General features: G+C 40.3%; 1 protein-coding gene across 3 annotated transcripts; it reads right to left on the bottom strand.

The window, feature by feature from the left end:
- Positions 1-245: 245 nt before the first annotated feature.
- LOC148847836 (uncharacterized) lies at positions 246-27,903 on the bottom strand. Of its 3 annotated transcripts, XM_088948175.1 has the most exons (12): positions 27,071-27,903; positions 26,865-26,949; positions 15,935-16,065; positions 15,716-15,818; positions 15,542-15,556; positions 12,869-13,014; positions 12,559-12,754; positions 11,063-11,137; positions 1,891-2,007; positions 1,557-1,601; positions 980-1,078; positions 246-813 (listed from the first exon to the last, which is right to left on the bottom strand). In XM_088948175.1, the coding sequence occupies exons 1-12, from the start codon at positions 27,364-27,366 to the stop codon at positions 793-795; spliced, it is 1,329 nt and encodes a 442-aa protein (XP_088804301.1). In that variant the 5' UTR covers positions 27,367-27,903; the 3' UTR covers positions 246-792. The 3 variants fall into 3 exon arrangements, with proteins under 3 accessions (XP_088804301.1, XP_088804304.1, XP_088804303.1); XM_088948178.1 differs by lacking the exon at positions 1,557-1,601; XM_088948177.1 differs by lacking the exon at positions 15,542-15,556.

Raw genomic sequence — 27,903 nt, 5'->3', positions numbered from 1 at the left:
ATAGGTGACGCCTTGACAACTCAGATGTGGTCCTTTTGTGGCATCCAAAAGGCGGGGCAAGAGGGCGGTCTTGATCGAAGTCCCAAATTTTTTGGATCGTAGACTTCTTTGTGTTTTTGGATCTTACTCTGGCAGAAAAACTAAAGCGAATAGAGTATGACAGTTGACCACTCAATTTGGTTGTATCAGTAGATGATAATTTCTCTCATATTTTGTATCTATTTTCTAGACGATATAATGACAGGGTGTTAAAAAATAACAATAGTATTATAATCAGCTCTGGTTTCAGCTTGAAGCCTGCAGTATATTTAACATGAAAATGGTTATTAGGTGCATAGCACGTTCATAGTTAATACAGCAACACCAGAGAAACAGCTTTTGTAGATGAAATTTAAGAAATCTTAGTTGACATGGTTTCATTGTAAAGATTTCTGAAGTACTACAAGGAAATTATGAGCGCTTTCAGACAGAAGTGAGTTCAAAATCTAACCGGGCACTACAGTGGATGACCCAAAACAATTTCAGGAATGAAAAATTGAACTGTCAACTTCAAAAAAAGTTCAGGTCCTTCTACAGATCAGAGTCCTGGGGATCTTGTGATCCATGGAAGAACCACTTGCAAAGAGGGTGATGCATATCTGAGCATAAAGCACTACTTCCTGCAACGAGAAGGAATCAATTCTGTAGTAGATCTCCCAGAAAATAAACAAGACAAATATCAATCCCTGACAAGGAGAATCATGGCCTCTACAGACCAATACTTCCAAGCTGAGAACCAAGAATTTCAACAAATCAATCTGCATCAACAAATATCTGCAACATGAAATCCGTGATCAAAAACTTTCCTAGAACAATGAACAATTGTTGTCACTTTCCAATCCAAGGAGCATATTGCAATTGGCACACCATTACAGGCAATTTATCCTCCTGTTTTTGGAAAAAAATGGACTCCACAATAAAATTACTATAGACCACTAACCTCCAGATCTGGCAAAGGATCATATATTTTCTTCTCTTTTATGTCAAACATTGCAATTCCTGTGATTTTCTGAACCCCAAGTCTACTAGCAACCAAGTTCTGCAATAAAGGGAAAATATCATAACAAGGAGAGAAGGATAACTTATTTAAAGAATGTGATCAATGTGCATAGACAAACATGCAAGCACCCAACAAATACACTTGCACAGTCTAAATCCTAATTTCTAATGCTGTAAGTTCTCAACAGGCTCATGCTCTAAACATAGAAAAGCATATCTCTGTTTTTCCCTTAGTAAAAAGTAAATTACTTTCTTTTATCAGTAACTTGAGCAAAACTAAATTTCAACTCCCAACTACTGGTTTGGAATCTGAAAACTAGTTGTAGCCCCTTACCAGGTTGAAATCTAAGTCCTAATGCTCTAAGTATTCAAAAGCCCCAAGCTCCAAACATAGAAAAGCACATCTCTATTTTTCCCTTCGGAAAAGTAAAACACTTTCTTTTATCAGTAACTTGAGCAAACTCTAAATTTCAACTCCCAAGTACTGGTTTAGAATGTGAAAACTATTTGTAGCTCACCAAATTGAAATCTGTTGATTCAAATGCCTCCACATGTGGTAGCACCTGCACAAGGGTGTTAATGCAATAAACTTAATGTCAAAACAAGATTGTAGTGTTTACATGTTTTAAAAGGCAGAAGAAAGGACTGCTTTATATATAAATGCAGTTTGAGGTCGTAGGCTTGTAGCTAATACCTTATCTTGTCATGTACTACATCTAATGAATTGTGTAAATCTAAGAAAAAAATTAAAATGAAATTACAAGCAGTAATTGTGACCATTCAACTGTTGAAATAGGTGTTGCATTTGATTTGATAACATATAGGCCATAACTTGGTGATTAAATTCCTTACCATTTTGTGAAGACCATTAACAGTAATAGCTTTCTGCTCATGGGAATTGCCTTTAGACATCCAAACTTCAAAAGGTCCCATTTTCCTATCTGTCTGGTTTGTGAGATTCAAACGTATCTGCAAAAGATGAATTAACTCAACTTTAAAGTCATTGCAATTATTTTAGAAAAGTGACTATAGGATCTAGTAATTCATGATTAATAAGCAAAATAAGCAAATATTTTTTCTATACAATTTTGTGTTAATGATGGGACAACAAAAAACAGAACAAATTCATGACATGTTAAACCACATTTGTGCCCCTCAGGCCTCATATAGTTCCCTAGTAGCATTGGAATGGAATTTCTTACCCAGTCTATTCAACCCACTCATTAAGTAAGCTTCTGGTTTGGGTTTTCACTTAGTATGTTTCATTATGGGTTGAATCACCCATCAGGTGGCGTTAAATTTTTTTGGTTGGGTAATGGGTACCCATTGGTCTATGTTGCATGGACACTCCAAACTTGATGCTTTATCCATGTTGGACACTTAAATTTTAAGTGTAAATTTCATGCTAGACATCTTTCCCAAACTGTGTGGCAATCCAAAGAAGTGAAAAAAATTCATGATCAAAGAATAAATAACTTTTTTAATGCAGGCAAAGAACATGCGATTTGGGTGGGTGCTGATTGGGTGTGAGTTTAGAGTGGGTTTCACCTCAATCCACATCTAATCCACCCAAACCTGCCCAACTGCCACCCTATAGAAAAGTGAGAAAACCTACAGATGAAACTTCAAAATTAACAAAATCGTGTATCTTTATTTGTAACTAGACCTAAGTATGCAGGTAAATTTGCACAAATGAGCATAGATTCGTGATGTCCATTTAACTGGGAGAAAACAGACATCATTTTATCAGTGATTTGAAAGGCTGGGCACACAGGTGAGGTGCATTTCAAGGTATACACCTTGTCTAGCCCCCAAGCGCAGAACTTTTGTTAGGGACTGCCTAACTCAGGGACTCTTTCGAGGGAGCCTGCCTCCTGAATGAGAGTGAGAGAAAGAGAGAGAGATTGTATTCCCAAATCGATAATCCCCTCCTAGCTTCCTTTCCTTATTTATATACTGCTGTTACAATTCTGTTATACCCGCTTCTCCACTTGTCCAATTTGTTAGTTAGTTTGTTCTAGTGGTTGGCTGTTAGTTACATTCTTTAAAGGCTGGCATGGCCTTTTCTTGTACACTTGTATTCCCTTTATTTGTGTCTCAACAGTCCCTCCTCCCTTGAAAGCGACCTTGCCCTCAAGGTCAAGATGTGGAAATCTATTCTGTAAATCCAAGTAAGGTTCCCAAGTTGCATCCTCAATTGGGAGACCTGACCATTCCACCAATGCCTCTGGTTCGATGTGATTCCCTTTGCGTATCCACCTGAAATCTGTTCCTTAGGTTCTTGGAAGATCAATGAGAACTTCTGAAGTAGCTGCTGTAGTTGTGTGCGGCCTTCTTCGGATCTGCTTCCTTGGGCTAGGATGGGGCCATTCCCATGGGAGTCTATCTGCATTAATATGATGTGGGCCGGGTCTGCTGCCTGTTTCCTTAGGGAGGCGAGACTAATGGGTCCTGGACCCTTGGACAGCTGCCCTTGAATATGCACCTGAGAGCTGCCCACTTGAAAATCCATGGTGAGACGGGCCCAATCACATATCACCGACCCTAGTTGCCTTAACCATTGGACTCCAAGAACTACATCTGCTCCACTGATTTCTAGGGGGTGCAGATCTACCTCAAACTCATGTCCTTGTATCTTCATCTTTAATTCTGCGCACGTACTATCGCACATCCCATTAGCTACGTGCACCCAGAAGGCTGTACATGGTTGGACCGGAATCCCTAGTTGTTTGACCAATGTTTTGGTAATGAAATTGAGAGTGATGCCACTGTCTATTAGAACCGACACATGGCGCCCTTGTACCAATCCGGTTACTCTCATAGTTTGAGAAGAAGCAAGACCGGTCAAGGCTTGCAGAGATACTTTCGGGTATTCCTTTGTCCATTGCCCCCATTCTTTGTTGTCCATTGGCTCTTCAGTGTCTGTTGATTGCTTGACATATTTGGTTTCAGGTTGAAGGAAGAAAACTTGAGGGATATTACAGGGATGGCCCGGCCCGAATTTGTCTCCACATGCATAACAAAGGCCCTTTTCCCGTCAGGCTTGCATCTCAGCCCAGGTTAACCTCTTGGCTGAGTCGGGGCCTGAGCCAGAGTTGGCGTCCTTGCCTGTGATTCCTACTCCTGATCTGGGCTCCGGTTTACCCAAGATACCTAGTTCTGGGTTCGGTATACCTGGTCTAATTGCAGCTCCCAGAGGTCGATTAATCTTTCTTGCCCGATTCAGTTTGTCTTCATGTAGTCGAGCTAATGCTGCTGCTTCGAGAACGGTGGTGGGCTGCATGGCTTTTACCTCCAGCCGCAATTCTTCCTTGAGTCCACCAATAAAACTACCGACAAGCGTGTTTTCTGGCCAGCCTTGCACGCACACAGCTAATCTTTTGAACGCTATCTGATAATCTTGGACGGAGCCGGTCTGTCGTAGCTTAGCGAGGCTTTCATCACAGTTCTCAAAAGCCAAGACTCCAAATCGCATGGTTAAGGCATCGGTGAAGTCCGCCCATGTGGATCTTGGGTGTTGTCGCCGGTACCACTGGTACCAGATGATCGCCTCTCCTTCCAGGTGTGCAGAAGCTAATGAAACACGATTAGGTCCTTGTGTGTCATGGTAATCGAAGTATCTTTCTGTTCGCAGAAGCTAGGATGTGGGATCTCCCCTTGCGAAGATGGGAAACTCGATTCTTGTTGTTCTTGATCCACTTCGATGACTGGTGTCACTGCGCTCTTCCTGATTCGGCGCAGGTGGTGCCTGTGTTAGTCATTCAAGCAAAGATGCAAAGCTTTCTTTGATTTCTTTGACGTCAGCCGATATTCTTTGCATTTCTCCTTCCATGTTGTCGACTCTGTTCTCCATTGCGGATGACCTTGTGCTTGGCATCTTGGCTCTGATATCAACTTGTTAGGGGCTGCCTAACTCAGGGACTCTTTCGAGGGAGCCTGCCTCCTGAATGAGAGAGAGAGAGAGAGAGAGAGAGAGAGAGAGAGTTGTATTCCCAAATCGATAATCCCCTCCTAGCTTCCTTTCCTTATCCGCCTCTCCACTTGTCTAGTTTGTTAGTTAGTTTGTTCTAGTGGTTGGCTGTTAGTTACATTCTTTAAAGGCTAGCGTGGCCATTTCTTGTACACTTGTATTCCCTTTTGTTTTTACTATAGCTACTGTAGCTACAGTAGTCCGAACCAGTAAGGAGAAGAAGAAAGAGAAGAGAAGAAGAAGAAGATGAAAGAACTGTCGAACTTGATAGCTAAACCCTATCAGTCGACCTCTTAATAGTGATTAGGCTTCTAATTAAATGTACAAGGACTAAACTGCCCCTACATAAGTATGGGACAGAGAACCTCTAATAAGACTGCCACATAAGCTCATAACTTAACCAAGGTGAGATGACTAATCTACCTTTATTCGGCTAACTCTAACACTCCCCCTCAAGCTGGAGAATATATATCATATAATCCCAGCTTGTTACATATATAGTTCACTCTCCCTGAGCTTAAGGCTTTTGTAAACAAATCTGCCCACTGATCACCTGAGCTTACATGTTCTATGCTTATCTCTCTAGTAAGAACCTTCTCCCTCACAAAGTGGCAATCAATCTCTATGTGCTTTGTTCTCTCATGAAAAACAGGGTTGGATGAGATATGGAGCGCAGCTTGATTGTCACAGTACAACTTCATAGGTTTATCCATGTGGAACCCGATTTCTTGTAGGAGATTCCTCAACCACACTAATTCACATGTAGTGTGTGCCATGGCTCTGTACTCGGCTTCAGCACTGCTTCTAGCCACAACCGTCTGTTTTTTACTCTTCCACGTCACAAGATTTCCTCCAAGAAATGTGCAGTAACCTGTAGTAGATCTTCTATCAGACACAGAGCCCACCCAATTTGCATTCGTGTACCCAACTACTTCAAGTTTTCCTCCTGGTTTATACAATAGCCCACGGCCTAGAGCTCCCTTCAAATATCTTACAATTCTAAGAACTGCATCCCAGTGAGATATATGAGGGTTCTGCATAAATTGGCTCACCACACAGACTGCAAAGGAGATGCTTGGTCTCGTGATAGTCAAATAGTTCAGCTTCCCCACTAGTCGTCTATACATTCCAGGATCATCAAATATTTCCCCTGTATCACGGCTCAACTTAACATTTGGTTCCATAGGAGTCTCAGCCGGTTTTGCACCTAACAGTCCTGTTTCGTCCAATAGATCGAGAACATATTTTCTTTGGCACAGGTTTACACCTTGTCTTGATCTAGCAACTTCTATACCCAAGAAATACTTCAATGTCCCAAGGTCTTTTGTTTGAAAATGATTTTGCAGAAAGACCTTGAGTTTGTCGATCCCCAATTTGTCACTGCCAGTTATGACAATATCATCCACATAGACCACTAATAAAATCTTTCCAGCTTCTGAGTCATAGCTGAACATTGAGTGATCAACCTGGCATTGTTTCATTCCAAAATTCTTCATCACTTCACTAAACTTCCCGAACCAAGCACGAGGTGATTGTTTCAACCCATAAATTGCCTTTTTCAGTCTGCACACCTTACCAGCCTCCCCCTGAGCAATAAACCCAGGTGGTTGCTCCATATATACCTCCTCTATAAGGTCACCATGAAGGAAGGCATTTTTTATGTCAAGTTGAAATAAGGGCCAATCATACATAACTGCTAGGGAAATTAACACACGGACAAAGCTAATCTTAGCCACTGGAGAGAAGGTCTCCATATAGTCCACTCCATACAACTGTAAATACCCTTTAGCAACAAGTCTGGCTTTCAGACGCTCCACACTACCATCTGGCAAGTATTTAACAGTATACACCCATTTACAACCCACAACATGCTTACCAAGGGGAAGAGTAGTGAGCTTCCACGTGTGAGTATGTTGAAGAGCAAAGAGTTCCTCCTCCATTGCCTGCCTCCACCCAGGTGAACTAAGAGCCTCTTGGACATTGTTAGGTATGGAAATAGATGACAATAGTGAAACAAACTGGTGATGTGAGGCGGAAAGGTGAGATACTGAAACAAATTGGAAATGGGATGGAGAGTAGAACTACGTTTACCCTTCCGTAAGGCAATGGGTAGGTCAAGTCCTGAAGGTTCAGCAACAGGAGCAACGATAGGATCCGCGGACAAGGTAGAAGCTGGAGGAGGGGCCGGTGTCGTTCGACGTGTATACACTTGCCGAAGTGGTGGTCGTTCAGTAGGGATCTGCATTGGATGAGATGACGAGTCAACTCCAACAGGAACACCCGGAATGGGATCACTGACCGAAAGAGGAAGAGGAAGTAAAGGTGGAGACGAAGATGCTTCAGTTCCTGAGAAGGGAACAGACTCAAAAAAGGCGACATCAGGACAGACATAGCACTTCCGAGTAATGGGATTGTAACACTTGTACCCTTTTTGAGTCCGAGAGTAGCCAAGAAAGACACACTTAATGGAGCATGCATCCAACTTGTCTATTCCAAGACTCAGATTGTGAACAAAGCACACACAGCCAAAGATACGAGGTGTTAATGGAAAGAGAGACAAGGTGGGAAACAAGATAGAGAAGGGAGACCGACCACGCAGTAAGTACAGCATCACTCCAAAGACGTTTAGGAACACTCATATGATGAAAAATAGACCGAGCTGTTTCAAGGAGATGACGGTTCTTCCGTTCAGCCACCCCATTTTGTTGAGGAGTGTATGCACATGAAGTTTGATGAATGATGCCATGCTGTTCTAAATACTGTTGAAAGGAAGTTAGAAAATATTCACGACCATTATCTGAACGAAGAACTTTGATTGGAACACCAAATTGTGTACGTATTTCAGCAAGGAATTTTTGAAAAATGGAAAATAATTTACTCATTTCTTTCATTAAATAAATCCATGTCATTCTTGAACAATCATCAATAAAAGTGACAAAATACTTGTAACCATTATAAGACTCTATTTTGATCGAGCCCCAAACATCTGAATGAACCAAAGTAAAAGGACTCAACATACGACTTTCAACTCTAGGACTGAAGGAAACACGACGATGTTTCCCAAACTGACACGACTCACACTGTAACACTAACAAATGACTCAAAGATGGAACTAGTATCTTGAGTGCCTTGAGAGAAGGATGTCCCAGTCGACAATGCCACTGTAGAGGAGTGAGTGAAGTCTGAAGTGCAATTGACGATCCACCACCGTCAAGGTAATACAATCCACCAGCTTCATGCCCCCCATCAATCTTCTTCCCCGTCCTGAGATCCTGAAAAACACAAGAGGAAGGGAAAAAAGTAACAGAGCAGTTAAGAGTCTTGGTTAATTTACTAACAGACATAAGATTGAATGGAAACTTAGGGACATATAGAATAGATGATAAAGAAAGAGAAACCATGTCAACATTGCCAACACCACAGATGGGAGAGGAGAAACCATTGGCAAGGGTAACAGTTTGAGATGTGGTAGTTTCAGAGAGAGAAGAGAACACACCTGGAGTCCCGGTCATGTGATCAGAGGCTCCAGAGTCAATAATCCAATGAGAGGTTTTAGATGACAGGCAAGCTATACCTGAGTGGGCAAGAGTAGCAGTAGTGTGCTGTGAAGTGGACTGAAGGAACCGCTCATACTCATCACGCGGTACACTCACCATCTCCCTTTCGGAAACAGATGTAGATGTGGAAGGAGTTAGGTCTGCCTGTTGATTATCACTGACATCAACCCCACCAGCAATAGCATGATTGGCCCATTTAGAGGGAGGGCGGCCATGAAGATCATAACAGAAATTTACAGAATGTCCTTCCCTGCCACAGTGGGTACACTTCCTTGTAGAGCTGCCTTTTTCTTTGCCACGGCCTCCCCCTGAGTCACGACCAACACCACGACCAAATATGGAACCACCACGACCTCCTCGGGAGGCATGTCCTCCCCCTTTCTTACCACGTCCACCTCCTCTGGCTATTACAAAAGCTGATCTATCAGACTGTGTGGAATTCTCTATCTGTCCCAAAGAAATCCTGCGAAGCCGAGCAAACACTTCCTCAAGTGTAGGAAGGGTAGAGACCCCCAATATTTGGGCTCTAACTGGTTCATACTCTGATTTCAACCCCACTAAGAACCTTGTGACATCTAGTTGTTCCCTCTATTGTTGCTGAACCTTAACATCTGGAGTGAGAGGATGATAGACATTGAGTTCATTTCTGAGGTTCTTCATACTGGCATAGTACTCTTCTAGGGTTTTATTTCCTTGTTGCAGACCAAAGTACTCCTGATAGAACTGATATACCCTTGTAGTATTATCTTGCCTAGAATACAGCTTCTTGGCATGTTCCCATATGTCCTTAGCTGTATCTAAGAACATGAAGTTGGCACTTATTTTGGGTTCCATACTGTTCCATAGCCATGTCATGATTTGAGCATCCTCCTATTCCCAATCATCAAACCCTAGAGAGTCAGCCGGTGGTTTATCTTCTTTCACATGCTTCACTTTTCTCTTTGCCTTGAGAAAAACTTCCACCGACTTGGCCCATGGAACATAGTTCTCACCATTCAGTTTAACTGAGGTCATCTGTACACCTAGATAGTCAGAGGAAACCACCACACTAGGTTTCTGATCACTACAGCCATCTCCCATTGCTGCCATGATACTCTTTCAATGCTGCCTCTAATCTGAATTCCCAATCACCAACTAAGTGCAGCTGTCAAGAGTTTGATGTTCCAGAACCTACAGCAGTCCCTAAACACAATGATAGATACACACGCCTTTGTTTTTATCCACACCACTACTGATTTCACAAAAAATAAAACACAGACTACACCGACATTAGTTCAGCACTTACTAACCACATGCAAGCTCATTTACAACTACTCAACAAAAACTCAACTAGCTGTCACACCACTACTGCTCTCAAGTGTTTGTGCATTACAAGCACCATCACACAGCCATAGCTGTCACACACAATACAGACCTGTTTTAACGCTTTTAAGAGGGCACCACAAGACCAACAAAAACTCAACTAGTACCATTGCATTACACCTTGCACCATTCGGCCACCTACAGTAGCCAGCCCTTACACCATTTGGTCACTGTAAACACAACCTGTTCTTGGAATTTTTCCAAGAACCAGGGCAACAACCAACCTAGTTCTCTAGGTTCTGATCAGTCCTCTCAAGTTCTTGAAGATTTTCAACCCAGAAATACCAACAGCACACAGAGGAGAGATAACCAACCTTCGTTTGAGAGCTTCAGCCAACCATTCACTGCTGAAGTTGTTTTCTTAGGAAAGAAGGTTCTGTGCACCAGAAAAAAAAAGAGCTGTGATGTTTCAGGCCTGGGACAAACCACTTTTCTCCATTGACAGCCCAGAGAAGAAAAGGAGAGAACTGAAGCACGAACTGAAGTTGTCACGAACTGAAACAGGTCACGAACTGAAGTTGTCACGCTCTGATACCATGTTTTTACTGTAGCTACTGTAGTCCAAACTAGTAAGGAGAAGAAGAAAGAGAAGAGAAGAAGAAAGAGAAGAGAAGAAGAAGAAGATGAAAGAACTGTCGAACTTGATAGCTAAACCCTATCAGTCGACTCTTAATAGTGATTAGGCTTCTAATTAAATGTACAAGGACTAAACTGCCCCTACTTAAGTATGGGACAGAGAACCTCTAATAAGACTGCCACATAAACTCATAACTTAACCAAGGTGAGATGACTAATCTACCCTTACTCGGCTAACTCTAACACCTTTATTTGTGTCTCAACAACTTTCAAAAGTCATGCGCCTGGTGCACCTATGTGTGTACCTTGCACTTCAGCCCTGGTGCACCTAGTGCATTCAAGGGGACCCAAGTAGCTCACATATGGTCCAATTTTAAGGTCTGAATAGACGTCCTAGACCTGCAACTGAGACTCCAGAGGTGGATATGAATCTGCATCCCACATATCATGGAAAGAAATAATGATATCTCATATATGTTCAAGTTTCAGGTTGCTTAGTTTGCAAGCTTATACTTCATTATGAACCCAGAAGATGTCTATCATGGAGTAGCAGTATTACCAAAAAGGGTCTTCCTGAGATGGTTATGGATGGAACCTCCACAATCTTCAATTTGATCTCTTTGTGTGATATGGGCTGCAAGATGAACAAACTTAACCTTTTTAGGATGTGGACCTTAACGAACATATGATATTTTAAACATGCACGAAAGATGAAGAGTGTGTGTGCGTGTCACGATGTAGAACAAATAAAAGTACGCATTTCCTAAAATTCATAAAATTAAAATATATGCCTATATCATTTTTCAAGACTTAAACTTGCCAAATTTAATTAAATTACTAACATGTGCAAAAATTTTATAGTATAATTTGTTAAAACATATCATTTTACATATTTTAGAGGTGTTAATGCTACAAATTCATATTGGGCAGTGTGCAGATACAAAGCACTCTACAATAGAGTGATGTCTATTCTTGGGTGAGCCCCTCATCTATTGGAAATGCAAGAAGAAACAAATCGTCACCAAGACTTCCACAGAGGCCGAGTCATGTTATGTCTTCTATCTGCATTTCTGCTAAGTGGACTGCCACTTCATCAGGATCAATATGTGATTAGCCTTATTACACTTCCATGCATAGCCTCAAGTACTGGTCGACTGATATTTTCACATATTATGACTCCGTTACAACCTCTTGCTAACAAAATGATACCCTGTCTATCTTGTACTGTATTGTTATTTTGTATTTCCCTGTATTTGCATTGCAGTCTCCACTCTCCACATGTGAACACATTTTCTATGTGCCTCCCTTGGGGTCTCTCTGTAATTATGTATATTTTATACAACATATATGCAGGACTGTGTGAGCTGTTGACAGTTTTAGACATCCACTCTCATATGTAAGTTTCTCTTTACATCTTTCTTTTTTTTTTCTTGTTCTCATGAGTGCAACCTAGAGGTCTTGGTCCTCGTAGGATTTAAGTATCTAGAAATGGAAGAAACTATATAAATTAAAGTCCACAAAACCATATCTAAAAAGAGAACAGAAAAAATGAAAAAAGGAATTTATTCCTCAAAAACTGCATTTCGTTTGTCATAATTCCATAAATAATGAAGTACCATTTCATAGGTTTGGGGGATTCTATCCTTGTGGAGTTCCAAGCAGTTTTGCAGGGAGTTCAGATTGCTAGAGAGCTGAATTTTGATAGGCTCTTAATGGATAGACTCTATCCATGAGCGCTCTGTAATCAGGTCTTATAAGGATTCAATGAAATGATTTAAATGGCTGACCACCAATTTCTCTAAGAGTTTGTTGGGAAAGGAGATCGGCCAATGGGATTGCGGACTACTTAGCTAAGCAAGGAATCCACAAGGACCATCTTTTTTGGGCTCATTTGTAATACGTCTCTGTTTTTGTTTTTTAGGCTGCAGCTCGTGCCTCTTATTGGGAAGCTTCATTGTATACTCTAATTCCACTATTGAATAATTAATAATTTTTATCATTACTTGTAAAAAAAATGAAGTACCATTTCAATGTAGAAAATGAATATGAACTTACACTGCCAAAAATCGGTTGTGTCTGCAGCCGCCCAGGTTCACCCAAATTAGTATGCCATGTAATCTGAAACTTACCAAGGACATTACTTCCCTCAACTTTCATTTGTGTGGATTCATGTGAGGACAACCTCAACTGATAGAGATAATTGTGAATTCCTCCCCCAGATCTAATGAGAATGGGTGGCTTAAATATCTCTCTTCCAATTAGTATGATTGGAAGATTGACAAGAAGATATTTTATATCAGTTTTATGAATAAGCAAAGCACCACGAGGATAACAAAGCTAATAATATTCCATTTATTTGCACCACCTGGTTTGACAATTGATCTCTGAATAGTGTTCATCAGCTTTCAATGTTGTTGTACTCCAGTTCTGAGCAGGCACAAAATCAACTTGCTCCATGTAAAGGTTCGATTTTGTATGGTTTTCAATGCAAGCCTCCAAAAATGTAATGTCCTGAGAGGGAAAAGGACAGAACTATCTTAAGTAAGATGGATTAGGAAGAGACACATATGGCAGCACCAGATTTAATTTCCTAGGAGAAGGCATCCAGATAGCACTAACACAATTGAACTATCGAAACAATGATTACAATCCAAGACAGAAGTGACATAAACCAACAAACTAGACTCAATAATTAGTAAACTTTCACATAATCGCACGGTTCGCACCAGAAGAGTAGTTGATACCAGATTTTTTTTGATAATTAGTAGTTGACACCAAAATTGAGGTGCCAAATTGGTATAAAATCAAAAACCTTACAATATTGTCTTGCCTTTAGAACTCTACATATCATCAAATATCAATTAATTTTTGAGGCTTGACCTCTCAATCTTTTTCAATCAAGATAAGAAAAATTGATAAAAAAAGGTGTCAAGGAGAAGGCATAGCTCAAAATAAAGGATTGACTATCAATGCAGACCATTGCTGCACCAATAGTCTTTATACTGCAACTAAGCCCAGCGACACTACCTTTTAGAAGACCATTGACCATGAGTGCAGATCTTGGAATTTATTGTCTAGAGTTTGTACCTAGACATGGGGACTTCTTGGAAAGACATTCTAAAATCTGGAGCTTTTAGAATATCAAACCCTGTAAAACTGATAAAATTTCAGTTACTGAGACTCTGATCCTTCTATGTGGATTCTAGAATCGATCATAAAATCTACATGCAAAATATGAAACAAATGCCTTGGATTCTTAATAGAATCCAATTTTTCCATAGTATTTGGATTCTAGAATGCTGGAAAAACAGCCCGTTAGTTTTAGGACTTATTTGGTAGGAAACTGATCAAGAAATAATTTAATTGTCAGAAATTTGTATGATTGTGCCCAAGTGCAAATTGCTGGGAAAAAGAATCTATTTTTGATAAACAATTTTCCAGTTTTAGTTATTTTTGAATTCCTCCCATATATATGTGTTTCTACGAGTATATATAGTATAATGTTATGAGTCTTCAGGAATTGTTATATTAGGAAGATATCTAATTATGGTTCAGATTGTGGTCATAAAATAAATGTAGCTAGTTTTGAACAAATATTTCAAATTTGGTTTTTGTCTTTTCTTTTGTTTGATGCTCTCTCCATAAATCTAAGGCGCTAATCCTCAGCAATCTTATCCATGGTGCTATCTGAACTAAGGACTTGATTCTAGAGAATATAAAAACCCATTACCTAATGGTGATTCCAGCAATATGGGGTCTTGGGAGGGGTGTACTGGATACAGACCTAATCTTTGGCATGTTTTGCATAAAGTGGCTTCTCTCAGACTCAAACCCACACTCTCACACTTCTCAACCCAAGATTTCACCATTACACCAAGCAATGTATCCTTGACTCAAGAAAATATGCTGATACTAATTCTTGATCAAGATGAAAGGTGTGACTCCATTTTCATATCCCTTTGTGGTCAATAACTCAATATAATTAGTAGGTAGCTCTGGTTGTTAAATGTCTACAAGATTTATAGAAGAGAAAGAACGCAAGTTTTGGAGGGAAAATGGAATGCCTGCAAGACAAACACATAAAAATACACACCTGCTTTGTATCCATATATAAATATTAGATTTCATAAGGCAGACAAAGATTTTAGGATACAATCTGAATAGCTCATTCAGATGGATCGCCAGGTCTGCAGATGAACTAGTTGATACTCTAGCAAAAGAAGGGGATACAAGAGTCATGTTAGCCAGGGACAGAAATGTAAAATATGCATTTTGGCTGCACAGAGGTGTTGCCTGTATTTTAATTGTGCATTTGGCCTTCTATCCAGAAGTTTGCATAACAGGCTTCCCCTGTGTATTTAGTTGAACGAAAATTGTCTTTGTTACTTATGGGAGGTCATCATGCCAGACATGAAACCCAAATTCTTGGCACTGGTGCCATGTACCACGGTATCAGTGATTTCAAGGAGGGGCATAGGATATTTTCAGTATATCTGGTTGGTTCTTCAGTCCCCTAAGCCAAGGATCTGTGTTTTCCGTCTGAAGCATATCCCACCGTCTAATATATGGCATAATAAGCCTATTTTCTATACACACTTGACATGCTAACTCACAAATATAGTATTCTCAAGCTAATATTGTCTACATATTTTGGTCAATTAGATACATTTCAGACATTGATCCACTTCCTTACATAACAATGCAAATAGTTATTTTGCTATGCCAACATTCAATTTTAATATTAGTTAGCAGAAACTTTTCACACTGAAGAAAAGACCGATTGCTTCTGTGGCTAGAAAACATTAACTACTTTATCTGCTTATATGCAATTTCCAGTGCAAGTGCTCCACCAATTTGTGTTTTATCTCTTCTCACCTTCCAAGTAAAATGTATGTTGTCTATTTAGTTTTTTTTTTTTTTTTTTTTTTCCAGAAGGCATCTCACAGCATATGTGCAAAAGCTCTCAGAGAGCATATGTATGTTTATGTGTATACATACCCATTGGTACTTAACATTAAATGAACCAGCAAAGACCTACCTTGACAGTGCGAACCTGCATGAAAACTTTGTATCATCAAATGAAATAAATCAGACAAGGAACGCTGATCAATAGAGACAGAATAGAATGACAAAACACAAACATTCAAGAAGCAATTATTGGTTGGTCCAATATGTACCAAATTAGTAGAAACCCATAAAACTCATGTGATACCTTTGTTCTGACAGAAAGCGGGCTTGCCACAATGAACTTAAAAGATTGTGGAAGATATTTGCAATCACCATCCCCATCGGTGTACAAAGCAGTACAAACCAGCCTGAAGATTAAATGAAGAGAAAGCATGATCAACATGGAGATATATTTCATAACATCAAGAAAGTAATGTGTTGAACAGAGAAAATTTATAATCATCCACTCCCAGCCAAGAATTACGTGTGGGTCCCAAGCTCCTTGACATCATGTTCCATAATAAAATCATACCGCCCCCCTGAATGTATTGATGCAACAGGTGATTTTGAAGTATCCAATAACATTATACGCTGCCTCTCTGTTTGAATTTCAACCTGCATTCAGTCACTAATTTTTAAGGTCTAGGTAATAGTTGTTAGATTGAAAATTGTATTACTCCATATTTAAACACATGAAAAGAACATAGACATTTTATTGATATCATATCATAAAACCCCAGCCACTGCATATTTCTTTGTGTATCCATAAGCATGGAGACCATAACTTACATGCAAACAAAGATTCAATAACTAAAAAAGTTGAGTAAAAGGTAAAGTATTGTATTGATTCCTTCAATTGATATAAAGATGTACAGGTATAAGCATGTACAGTGAGCCACTATAAATAAGTGTAAACATGTTGCAGCTCTCCCGCTAGCTAACAAACTTGCAAGGACATTCTGCAAATAAATCAGACAAATTAAATGCATAAGTAAAAGAATACAACTCAAAAATACAAACTACACAAATATGATGAACATTCCAGATACAATTAGATGCAAGGTCAAATCAAATTGTAAAAAGCTGGATGAAATCAGCATTTTTAACCTTTTTCACATCAATGTAGGACTTAGTGATCTAGGTCATTTTGAAATTTGAACACGTTTTATTGTCATTTGTATTATTTTCCAGGTTTGTTGAGATCCTTAAACAGAATCCCAGCATCCCCACCAATCCTGAAACTAATTGGCTAAGGGCAAGAGTCATGGGATTTCCTCTGCATAATATATATACCCTCCAAACATATCAGGATAATACTAGGGAAGCTAAGAAGATAGTGAAGATGACGAGGGATTTCTTGTGGGAGCCAGGGCAAGAGAAGAAGGATCATTTTATTAGGTGGGAGATAAATAGTCGAAGTAAGGAGGAAAGAGGATTAGGATTAGGGAATCTTGCTCATAAGAATGTAGCTCTTCTAGGTAAGTGGTTGTGGAGATGGCCTTTAGAGAGGGAGAGGTTATGGCATGCAGTGGTGGTGAGTATCCATGGCTGTTCCGGAAATGGTTGGGATGTAGGGGTATCCAGACGGACAACTCTTGCAACACCTTGGAAGGCAATTCATGGCATCCTCCCCCAGTTCCTCCGCTTTGTAAGTGTTGTCAGTTGTTTATGTATTCAGATTTAGTACCATAAGGGTACTGTTGTAATTTCTCCTTCATTTATATTGTTCGACTATACTAGTATAAATAATAAAATCATTCTTTCGCCCCCTAAGTTCTGGAGGGCATTCAGTCACTCGACTCATCTCTCTTCTCTCTTCTCCTCTCCTCTCTTCACTTGCTCTTGCTCAACATGGTATCAGAGCAAGTCGTCCAGGCCTGAAGGGTGGTGTCAAGCTAACTACTGTTGCATCCAGTGCTGTCTCCAATCGAACTCCTGATCTAGTGAAGTCAATTCAATCCAGAAGTTACAGAGTCTATTCGTCTTCCAGCCCAGAAATTGCTCCTCCTGTCTGCTCGACTGTAGAGAGACTATTGTTTGTAGTTCGTAGAGGGTGTTCTGTCTTCAGAAATTGCTGCTTTCCTTATTCTGCTCATCTTCTGTTCAGCTGCCTATTGTTTGAGGATTCGTAGAAGGAGCTCTGGTTTACAGTCATGGAGGTCTGGTTTACCATAAGGGAGAATATCATCTGAAACTAAAAGAGGTACTGTCATCCTTGTCTGTTCGGATGCCTATTGTTTGCTGAACTGTTTGATGACTGTTCGGCTACCCTACTGTTGTTTGTTCGACTGATGAACTGATGAACTGTTTGATGTCTACTGTTTGATGCCTATTGTTTGTGGACCATCATCCTTGTCTGTCCGGATGCCTATTGTTTGCTGAACTGTTTGATGACTGTTCGGCTACCCTACTGTTGTCTGTTCGACTGATGAACTGTTCGACTGCCCTACTATTAAGCGACTGTATTCCTTAACACAATAACTGTATTCAAACTTTTTTGTTGTTGGTATTGTAGACTGTTGATGGTCTATTTTAGCCGACTAATTGTCTGCTCAACATTAATCTTATTAAGCCCTACTAAGTAGGTCATTCAGACCTGTTCTTGTACTGCAACAGCAGTGTGCAGACTTGTTTCAGTGAAACCATAGGTCAGAAGGACCTGTTTCAGTACTGCAACAGCAGGGTTCAGTTTGCTATTTGTTCTCAGTGAAGCTGTAGGTCAAAAGGACCTGTTCTTGTACTGCAACAGCAGTGCTCTTTCTTTTGTTCTCAGTGAAACCGGTGGTCAGAAGGGCCTATCTCTGAAATAGTCTTGTACGGCTGTGCCTTTTTTGGTTGCTGTTTCAACTTTTTATTCTGATATCATGGGCAGTGAAGATTCAGCCACATCTGGAGTTTCCTCAATGCTGAATGGAATGGGTGGGGGTGACCTATCCTTTCCCATGGCTGTTGTCCCTCTTGATGGTTTAAATTACCTGGAGTGGTCAAGAAGGATCAAATTATACATCACTGCAAGGGGGAAGATAGGCTATATTAATGGGAGGATAAAAGAACCATCCTCCGGGAGTGCTGAATATGATAGATGAAATCAGGAGAACAATATTGTTATGTCCTGGCTCTTGGTTTCCATGCAACCTCAAATCAGGAAGAATTTCATGTGGGCTGAAACAGTGAATGAAATCTGGGAACAAGCAAAGTCTACATATTCAGAATTGCAACACTATGCCAAAATTTATCAACTGCAGGTAGCATTTTCTACTTGTAGACAGGGGGAGAGGTGTTTATCGGTCTATTACTCTGACTTAACATCTGTCTGGAAGGAGTTGGATCACTACCAGAGTGTGGATTGGAAGTGTGATGAGGATGCTAAGAAGTATAAACATCTTGTCTCCCAGCAAAGGGTGTTTGCATTCTTACATGGTCTAAATCCTATGTATGAATCTATCAGGGTTCAGATTCTCAGCTCTAAGGATCTCCCTTCTGTTCAAGAAGTCTATGCTCTTGTATAATCTGAAGAAAGCAGGAGAAATTTGATGAACAGCCCTGGTGGGGAGGCTATTGTGTTAGTTGCAAAAGGAGGTGTATCTACTGGTGTCAGATCTTCTTCCTGGAAAGGAGATCTTCAGAAAAAAAAAAAACAGAAGATAAGGAAAAATTGCGGTGCACTCATTGCCAGAAACCCTGACACACCAAAGATACCTGTTGAGATCTTCATGGGAAACCAAAATGGGCTCAAGATCTGACTAAGAAGCAAGGTTCAGAGGTGAATAAGAAGTACGGACAGCAAAGTACAAAGAAACATCACATGGCCAACATGGCTACTCGGGAGAATCAGCCCCCCATTTCTCCTATGACTTAGACACATCTCATTGGACCTGACCCAAGGGAGGACATTATGAATTCCTTCCGTGACCATTTAGAACTCTATGGTAGAACAATTCGTCAGATGGATACTCCTCCCTCAACCTCATTTGCAGCTATGTCAGGTAACCCTGCCACTGCTTTCCATGTTGCTTCTCACACTCCTGACTCTCCATGGATCATTGATTCTGGAGCATCAAAACATATGACTGGTACGTCCTCTTACTTTCAAACCTATCACCCTCTTTCTGGAAGAGACAAAGTGAGACTAGCCAATGGATCATACTCTTCCATAGCTGGTCAAGGAACTCTTTCTCTTCCTCTTGGCCTTACCCTTTCTGATGTTCTTCATGTTCCAAATTTTCCCATTAATTTGTTCTCTGTTAGTAGTGTTACTAATTCCTTGAATTGCTCAGTGACTTTTTTCCCTTCTCATTGTGTGATTCAGGATCTGGCCTCGGGGAGGACGCTTGGTAGGGGTCGTATGGCTGATGGACTTTACATGCTAGAGAATAAGGCTGGTCTTCATGTTACAGAGTCTATGAGTCAGTCCTGTAAGAAAAAAGTTTATTTATGGCATTGTCGTCTTGGTCATTTGTCTTTTGAGTCTTTGAAAGTTGTATTCCCAGAACCGTTTAAGTCAATGTCTGTTTCTGATTTTTCTTGTCAAACATGTCAGTTGAGTAAGCATTGTAGAACTCATTTTCTTCAAAGAAATAGTAAATTTGAATCTCCATTTCACATTGTTCATTCTGATGTGTGGGGCCCTATTACTTTACCATCTGAGAGTGGCTACAAGTATTTCATTACCCTCATTGATGATTATTCTAGATATACTTGGGTATACCCGATGCGAACCAGAGAAGAAGTACCAAAAATCATTCAAGATTCCCAATGGATGGTCTTCACTCAATTTCAAACTGAAATCCAAATTTTCCAATCAGACAATGCAAAAGAATTTTTTCATAGTGACCTCACGGAATTTTTTGCTTCGCATGGTTCCCTTCACCGTAGCTCTTGTGCCCGCACACCACAACAAAATGGTGTGGCCGAACGGAAGAACCGACATCTCCTGGAAGTGGCTCGAGCTTTACTACTTCATATGAATGTTCCCAAACGGTTTTGGCTTGAAGTTGTTCTTTGTTCTACTTACCTTATAAACCGTATGCCCTCTCGTCGGTTAGAGTACAAAGCCCCACATCAACTTCTCTTTCCCAAGGCTCCCCTTCTTTCTATTCCTCCTCGTGTCTTTGGTTGCCAGTGTTTTGTCCAAAATCTGTCTCCCACCCGTGGGAAATTGGACTCTCGTGCTATCCCTTGCATATTTCTTGGTTACTCTTTCACTCAAAAGGGATATCGTTGTTTTGATCCTGTTTCTCATAAATTTTATGTCTCCATGGATGTTTCTTTCTTTGAAGATGAGCCTTTCTATCCTGTTTCTCCTCAGGGGGAGTGTAGGCATGAGGAGAAACTGGTCCAGCTTCCCTCTCTCCCTGACCCTCCACCTTTTCGTGTTTTTTCTCGTCGTCGCAAAGGCCAACCAAATTCAAGAGTTGTAGAGAATCCAGAAGTTGTACCTCCAGTGCCACCAGACTCCTCGAGGGAGGATCATACTCACTCAGGTATTTTGGCTCCCAGTGATGTCCTTGAATCTATTGAAAATGATTCCTCTACTACTAATGATATTGACTGTCCTATTGCTCACAAGAAGGGTGTTAGATTGTGCACCACTAAACATCCCATTTCCAACTTTGTCTCCCATGAGAACATTTCATCCTCATCCCGTGCCTTCCTTACCTCTATTGACAGTGTCCCTATCCCTAAGAATGTGGCAGAAGCTCTTTCAGTTCCTGAATGAACAAATGCCATGAGGGAAGAAATTAATGCCCTTCACAAAAATGGCACATGGGAACTTGTTGATCTTCCTAAGGGAAAGGTTCTAATTGGATGTAAATGGGTGTTCACAGTCAAGCATAAGGCTAATGGAACAGTGGAAAAGTATAAAGCTCGCTTAGTGGCAAAGGGGTTTACTCAAGTGTATGGAGTTGATCATGCAGAAACTTTTGCCCCCGTTGCCAAGATGAATTCCATTAGAGTCCTTTTCTCTCTTGCGGCTAATCTTGATGGGTTTTACACCAGCTGAACATCAAGAATGCATTCTTGAATGGTGACCTTGAAGAGGAAGTGTACATTATTCAACCTCCTGGATTTCTAGCCCAAGGCAATCAACAGAAAGTGTGCAAGTTGAATAAGTCCTTATACAGGCTGAAACAATCACCAAGAGCTTGGTTCAGCAGATTCCATGTGGCAGTTCAGTAGAAAGGATACAGGCAATGTCAATTAGATCACACACTGTTTGTGAAAAAAGGAGATGGTAAAATTGCTGCTCTAATTGTATATGTGGATGACATTATTGTTACTGGTGATTGGGAGGATGAAATTCAGAAATTGAAACTTTTTCTTGCCACTCAGTTTGAAGTGAAGGATCTAGGACCTGCCAGATACTTCCTTCGAATTGAAGTTGCCCGATCAAAGAAGGGTATCTTCATTTCTCAAAGGAAATATGTCCTAGATTTACTTCAGGACACTGGAAAGATGGGGGTGAAGCCAGTTGACTCTCCCATTGACCCCAACCATAAATTAGGTGACAACTGTGGTGAATTGCTCAAGGATGTGAAACAGTTTCAAAGGCGTGTAGGGAGATTGTTATACCTTTCTATGACTCACCCAAACATTGCATATGTTGTTGGTGTCCTCAGTTAGTTCATGCATGCTCCTAGGTCTTCTCATCTTGAAGCAGTAGAGAGAAACCTCCAATATCTAAAGAAGTATCCGGGTACTGGTTTGTTGTTTCAAAAGCACGGACATTTGAAAGTTGAAGTTTATACAGATGCAGATTGGGCTGGATCCCAAAGTGACAGAAAGTCTACCAGTGGCTAATGCACCTTTATAGGAGGGAACCTTGTTACATGGAGGAGTAAAAAGCAAAATGTGGTAGCTAGATCCAGTGCTGAAGATGAATATCGTGCTATGGCCCACGGGGTTGCTGAAGGCATGTGGATAAAGAATTTGTTGGGGGAGTTGGGTTTCCCAGTGACCAAACCTATAACTCTATTTTGTGATAACAAAGCAGCTATAAGCATTGCTGCCAATCCGGTGCTACATGATAGAACAAAGCACATCAAAGTTGAAAAGCATTTTATCAGAGAGAAAGTTATCACAGGCGAAGTGTGTACCCCCTATGTCACTTCTGAGAACCAACTTGTAGACATCTTTACAAAGGGTTTAAACCTTTCCAGACATCATGATCTTTGTGACAAGTTGGGCATGATTGACATCTATGCTCCAACTTGAGGGAGAGTGTTGTCAGTTGTTTATGTATTCAGATTTAGTACCATAAGGGTACTGTTATAATTTCTCCTTCGTTTATATTGTTCGACTGTACTAGTATAAATAATAAAATCATTCTTTCGCCCCCTAAGTTTTGGAGGGCTTTCAGTCACTCGACTCATCTCTCTTCCCTCTTCTCCTCTCCTCTCTTCACTTGCTCTTGCTCAACAATAAGGTATGATGCTTGCTCTGGGACTCATGTTCTTTTTTGGGAAGACACTTGGGTGGGAAATTTGCCTCTTAAGGATTTGTTTCCTTTCTCTTCTCTATTTCCCTTTATAAAAAAGAACCTGTGTCTACTTTTCTTTTGTCCCCGTATACCCCTTTGTCTACAAATTGGGACCTTGGCTTCTATAAAGGGTTGAGGGATGAGGAATCCTTATTAGCTTCTGAGCTCTTATTGTTACTTGATTTTGTTTGCTTGGACCCACTCAATTCTGGTAGGAGGATTTGGACTTTGACTCCGAAAGGGTCGTTTACTTGTGCATCTTTCTTTAAATCCCTTTGCTCTAGTTCCTCTCCTTGGGCATTCCCAATTAAGGAAGTTTGATCTAGGCCTATTCCCCCCAAAATAGTTGTTTTTTATTGGGAAGTTTACTACGGTAAATCAATACGATGAATAACCTGCAAAAGAAAAGACCTTTCTTGTATTTATCCCCTAACTGGGATACTTTGTGCAAAGCACAGAATGAGGACTGTTACCACGTATTGATTTCCTGTCCTTTTGCTGCAGCCATTTGGAATTGGGTATTTGATTTGTTTGAGTGTAGGTGGAACTTGCCAGCTGAGGTAAATTTGTTGTTTTCTCCATCTACCTTTGTGTGGACCACAAGAAGAGGGAGAATTATGTTAAAGTGTATAAGAGCAGCTCTTCTTTGGACTATTTGGGAAGAGAGAAATTCCAGAATTTTTCAGGAGAAGGAAAGAATCATTCTTGAGGTCAAGGAGTGTATTTTGACAAGGACTATTTTGTGGCTGAAATCCTTAAAGCTCTTTGAAAATTACTCCTTTGATGATTTAATGAGGAATTGGTCTGAAGTTGCCCTCACTTCCTCTAGGAAGCCTAGAGTTCAAGTAACTTGGACTCCGCCGATGGAGGGTTTTGTTAAGCTGAACTTTGACGGGAGTAGTCAGAGTAATCCAGGACCATTTGGTATTGGTGGTGTACTGAGAAATGAGAACAGCAACATCATCGCCTTTTTTTCGGGACCGGTGGGAATAGGAGACTCTATGAGGACTGAACTCCTAGCTGTGGCACAGGGGATACAGATTGCTTATCAACTCAGAGTGCAGAACTTAATAATTGAAGGAGATTCCAAGGTGGTAGTAGGATGGTTGGCTGACCCGAGTACTGTCACTTGGGACTTTAAGGATATTTTAAAAAAGGTTAAATGGCTATTGAGGGACATGACAGTTAGATTTCAGTGGATGGGTAGATCGGCTAATGCCTTGGCAGATTATCTTGCTAAACAAGGGGCTACTCGGATCTCCTTGTTTTGGGCTTCTCTGTAATTTTCTTTGTCCTTTTCTGTTTATTAACTAAAGGGTTGATGGTATCCCCATCTCCCCTCCTTAAAGGGGAGGTAGCATCTGCTGCATCTCCCTAAAATGTACTATCTTTGGCTATGAATTAATAAATCTTACAATTCACTGATAAAAAACAGAATCTCTTGACACATCTCTAAAATCTGGTAAGATAAGTATCGAGCCCATAATTTTTTATCCAATCCACAAGCACATCTTCATTTTCTTGCATGCTTTTCCTTCAAAGATCCTTCTATTCCTTTCTTTCCATACTTCCAATTGTAAATCCCACCTGCAATAATCTGAAATAAAAGAAAAGAAAAACAGGAGAGAAGAAGAAGATTGAAGGAGATGGAAGAGAGAGAGAGGTGATGGAGGAAGAAGATGGAAGAAAGGGAAGGAAAAGATAGAGTAGTTCAATCCTCTCTTCAGCCCAACAATCTCTTTTATTTATAAATGCTTTAGGCTTGTACAAATGCTACCTTTTTCTGTTTAATACAAATTTACCTTTTCTTTTCTCAAAAAAACAAAAATAAAAGTCTCATTAAACATTCAGTCCACTAAAAAAAATAAAAATATAAAGCCCACAAGATATAAAGACTCTCACAGATCAATATAAACTCCCATGTTAAGAATAAAAATGGCATTCTCTCAATTATTAGAAAATAGAAATTATTAGATTGGACAACCTTAGTAATGACAAACATGTGGATACTCCTATGGAATTGAATGTTAAGTACAGTAAGGGAGATGGTGAGTCCCTCATCAATCCTACACTCTATGGGCAACTAGTCAACAGCCTCATTTATCTAACTATGACTAGAACTGGCATTGCCTATGCTTTCCAGGCCATTAGTGCATTTGCCTCTACACTTTGTTGTCGTCATATGTTTATTGTTTATCATATCATCAGATACCTGAGGATGACTATTTCTAGAGGAATCTTCTTTTTTGTCCTATTGATCAGCACACTTGCAAGCCTATGCAGGTGCAAATTGGACAGGTTGCTTTACCACACCTAGATCTACTAATGGCTGGTGTGTCTTTCTTCGCAACTCTCATTTCTTAGAAATGTAAGAAGAATATAAATATATACAAATACTCAGCTGAATGCAGGGCTATAACATTAGAATGAAATGAACTTGTATGGCTACAAGAACTCTTGAAGGACTTGTCCTTTATTTACTTGATTTACTTAGGCCTAATCGATTATATGCTAATAACACTAGTTCTATATATGTCGCCTCTAATCTAGTCATCCATGAAGAGACCAAGAATATAGAAGTTGATTGTCATTTCATTAGGGACCAATATTGGCCGGTATCTCTTTCTTGGCAATTCTCTCATTCCTGGAAATGTAAGAAGCAACTAAATGTATCCAAATCCTCACCTGAATGCAGAGCTATGTCATTAGAATGTAATGAACTTGTGTGGCTACAAGGACTTTCTCCTTTGATTTACTTATTATTACTCCAATATATGGTAATGACACTAGTGCTATACATACTTCTAATCCAGTATTTCGTTAATGGGTTGTCATTTCATCAGGAACCAATACTTGGTTGGCCACATCTCTCGTCCCTTATGTAGCCTCAAAAAATCAATTAGGAGACACCCTTACAAAGGTATGTCTTGCATCCATCAAACATTCTTAGTAGACAAAATGATTTTTTTTCCACAGCCTCAATTTGAGGGGAGGTGTAGGAAGAATGAAGAGAGACTGCAATGTACATTATAGTCTGTCTTCTATCTCTTTTTTTAATTCTTTTGTATTTACATTTTGACCCCTATACATTTTATAATTTTGTTTGGTCCCTTAGAAGGGCCCTTTTTTGTAATTGTACATAACCTAGGCCTAATAATACATTGAGACCTTTGGGGGTTGGGTCATTCTCGGATTCGTTGAGGCACCCTGCACAACCGGTGTTCTTTCTCTTCCCTTATGCACAGCTATCAAGCGTAAACCACGGACTGATTACACACACCAGCCAAGAATACACCTTTACCAAAGATTCTTATTTGAAATTTTAAGCCCATAAACCTATCCAGAGTTGCAAAAAAGATAAGTAAACTTAAAATTATAGAATATTGCAGGCAGAAAAACACAACAAAAGAGGAAAAGATAATAACTAGGGACTGGAGTTAGGCTTGATGAAAGGAGTGAAAATTGGACATTTACAATATGATGTTCTACAGGTGGCGTGTGAAGGGTAGCATGCCAGGAGAACATGGAGGCTCCATAGAAAATGATACATGGAAACTAAGGAACAACTGACGTCTTAAGACTTCATTTTTGGAACACTAGCATCAAGATCAAAAACAAGTAGCTCGGTCATCTGAAATTACTCAGACAAAATATTGAAAAAAAAAAAGAGCAAAATCTGTTACAAGACATAATAAGTGATTAAGTTTCCCATGAATGTTAGGCTTTACAATTAAACAATGAACTTGGATTATGCAGAATGCTTAGAAATTACAGAGTGTCTACCTCCTCAAATGATATCAATTATTATTAACATTTAGAATCAACAAATAGATACTAAAATAGTCCACTTATATGGGAGCAAATTGCAGGACAGGGAGACACGAGCAAAAGAAAATACTATCTTTTTTTATCTGTTATGAACAGACATAGTCACCTTGATTATAACGTCCTTGACTTCGACATTAGAACTGTTGTTGATGCTGATATAGCTGCAGAAGGTCTCCCCAAGGTAAATTGCTCTGCGGACACAAATTGTCGAGAGGTGATCTTTAGAAGTTAATTAGGTTAATCCGAGAAGAAACAAGAAAGGAGAGAGAGAGAGAGAGAGAGAGAGAGAGAGAGAGAGCGAGAGAGAGAGACCCAAAAGCTTGGGGGAGGACGAGGAAGCCCGGGAGGCCCATCGCGTCGGTGGGATTCTGGAGAACATAGCGGTTGCGATAGGTATCCACTTCGCCAGGTTTGGTGGTGTTGGTGTTGCAACGATGGAAGAGGCGAGGGAGCTGAGCCTGAGACACGGTGGCGGGGTCGTCAAAGATATCTTCTCCGGTAAGGAGGTCGAGCGAGTCGAAGCGGAGGGGATCGTCCACCTGGAATGATGGCCTGCAAAGCCGCATCACTCTGAAGGTCAGGGAGTGTAATCCCATACTGGCGTTCATCTCTTTCCTGTCCTCCCGATCTCAATTCAGTTGCAAGCGGAATCCGGGAAACAGCAAGACTGCTGTTAAAGTTGTTCTAGTTTTATGGCCTTTGTTTTGCCTTCTCTGTTCAGATTTTAGAATTCAGAATTCCTGCTTTGAGTACTCCCTTCCGGTGCTTTCACTCCTTCTTAGTCCAATCAAATGACAGAGTTCCGTGAAAGCTAATACATTCACGTGGGATTATGAATTTAATCAAACCGAAATGATTTGTCTACCAAATTCAGTGACCATCGCCGGAGAAGATGAACTTTTTGACTTTTGTTTGGAGATCGTCGAATCCGCCGATGTCGCCGGAGAAGATGGTCTACATTGAACCCTCTAATATTTTGCCGCTTCGGCTCTCTGCCTTGGCTCTGAACTCTTGTTGAAGGCGTGTTCGTAGCCGGAGAAGATAGGCTCCACGTCAACCCCATTAATCGAGTCTTCAAATCAACAACGCTGCGTTATCTGAGCCCTTTCCTCCCCCACTTTAACGGTCAAACCAAACAAATCCAT

Source organism: Nelumbo lutea, chromosome 6, assembly GCF_056320005.1.
Source record: "Nelumbo lutea isolate HS-2025 chromosome 6, American lotus-T2T, whole genome shotgun sequence".
NCBI classification, from domain to species: Eukaryota; Viridiplantae; Streptophyta; class Magnoliopsida; order Proteales; family Nelumbonaceae; genus Nelumbo; species Nelumbo lutea.
The sequence above is the reverse complement of the archived record's forward strand: the minus strand, read 5'-3'. Positions and strand labels throughout refer to the sequence as shown.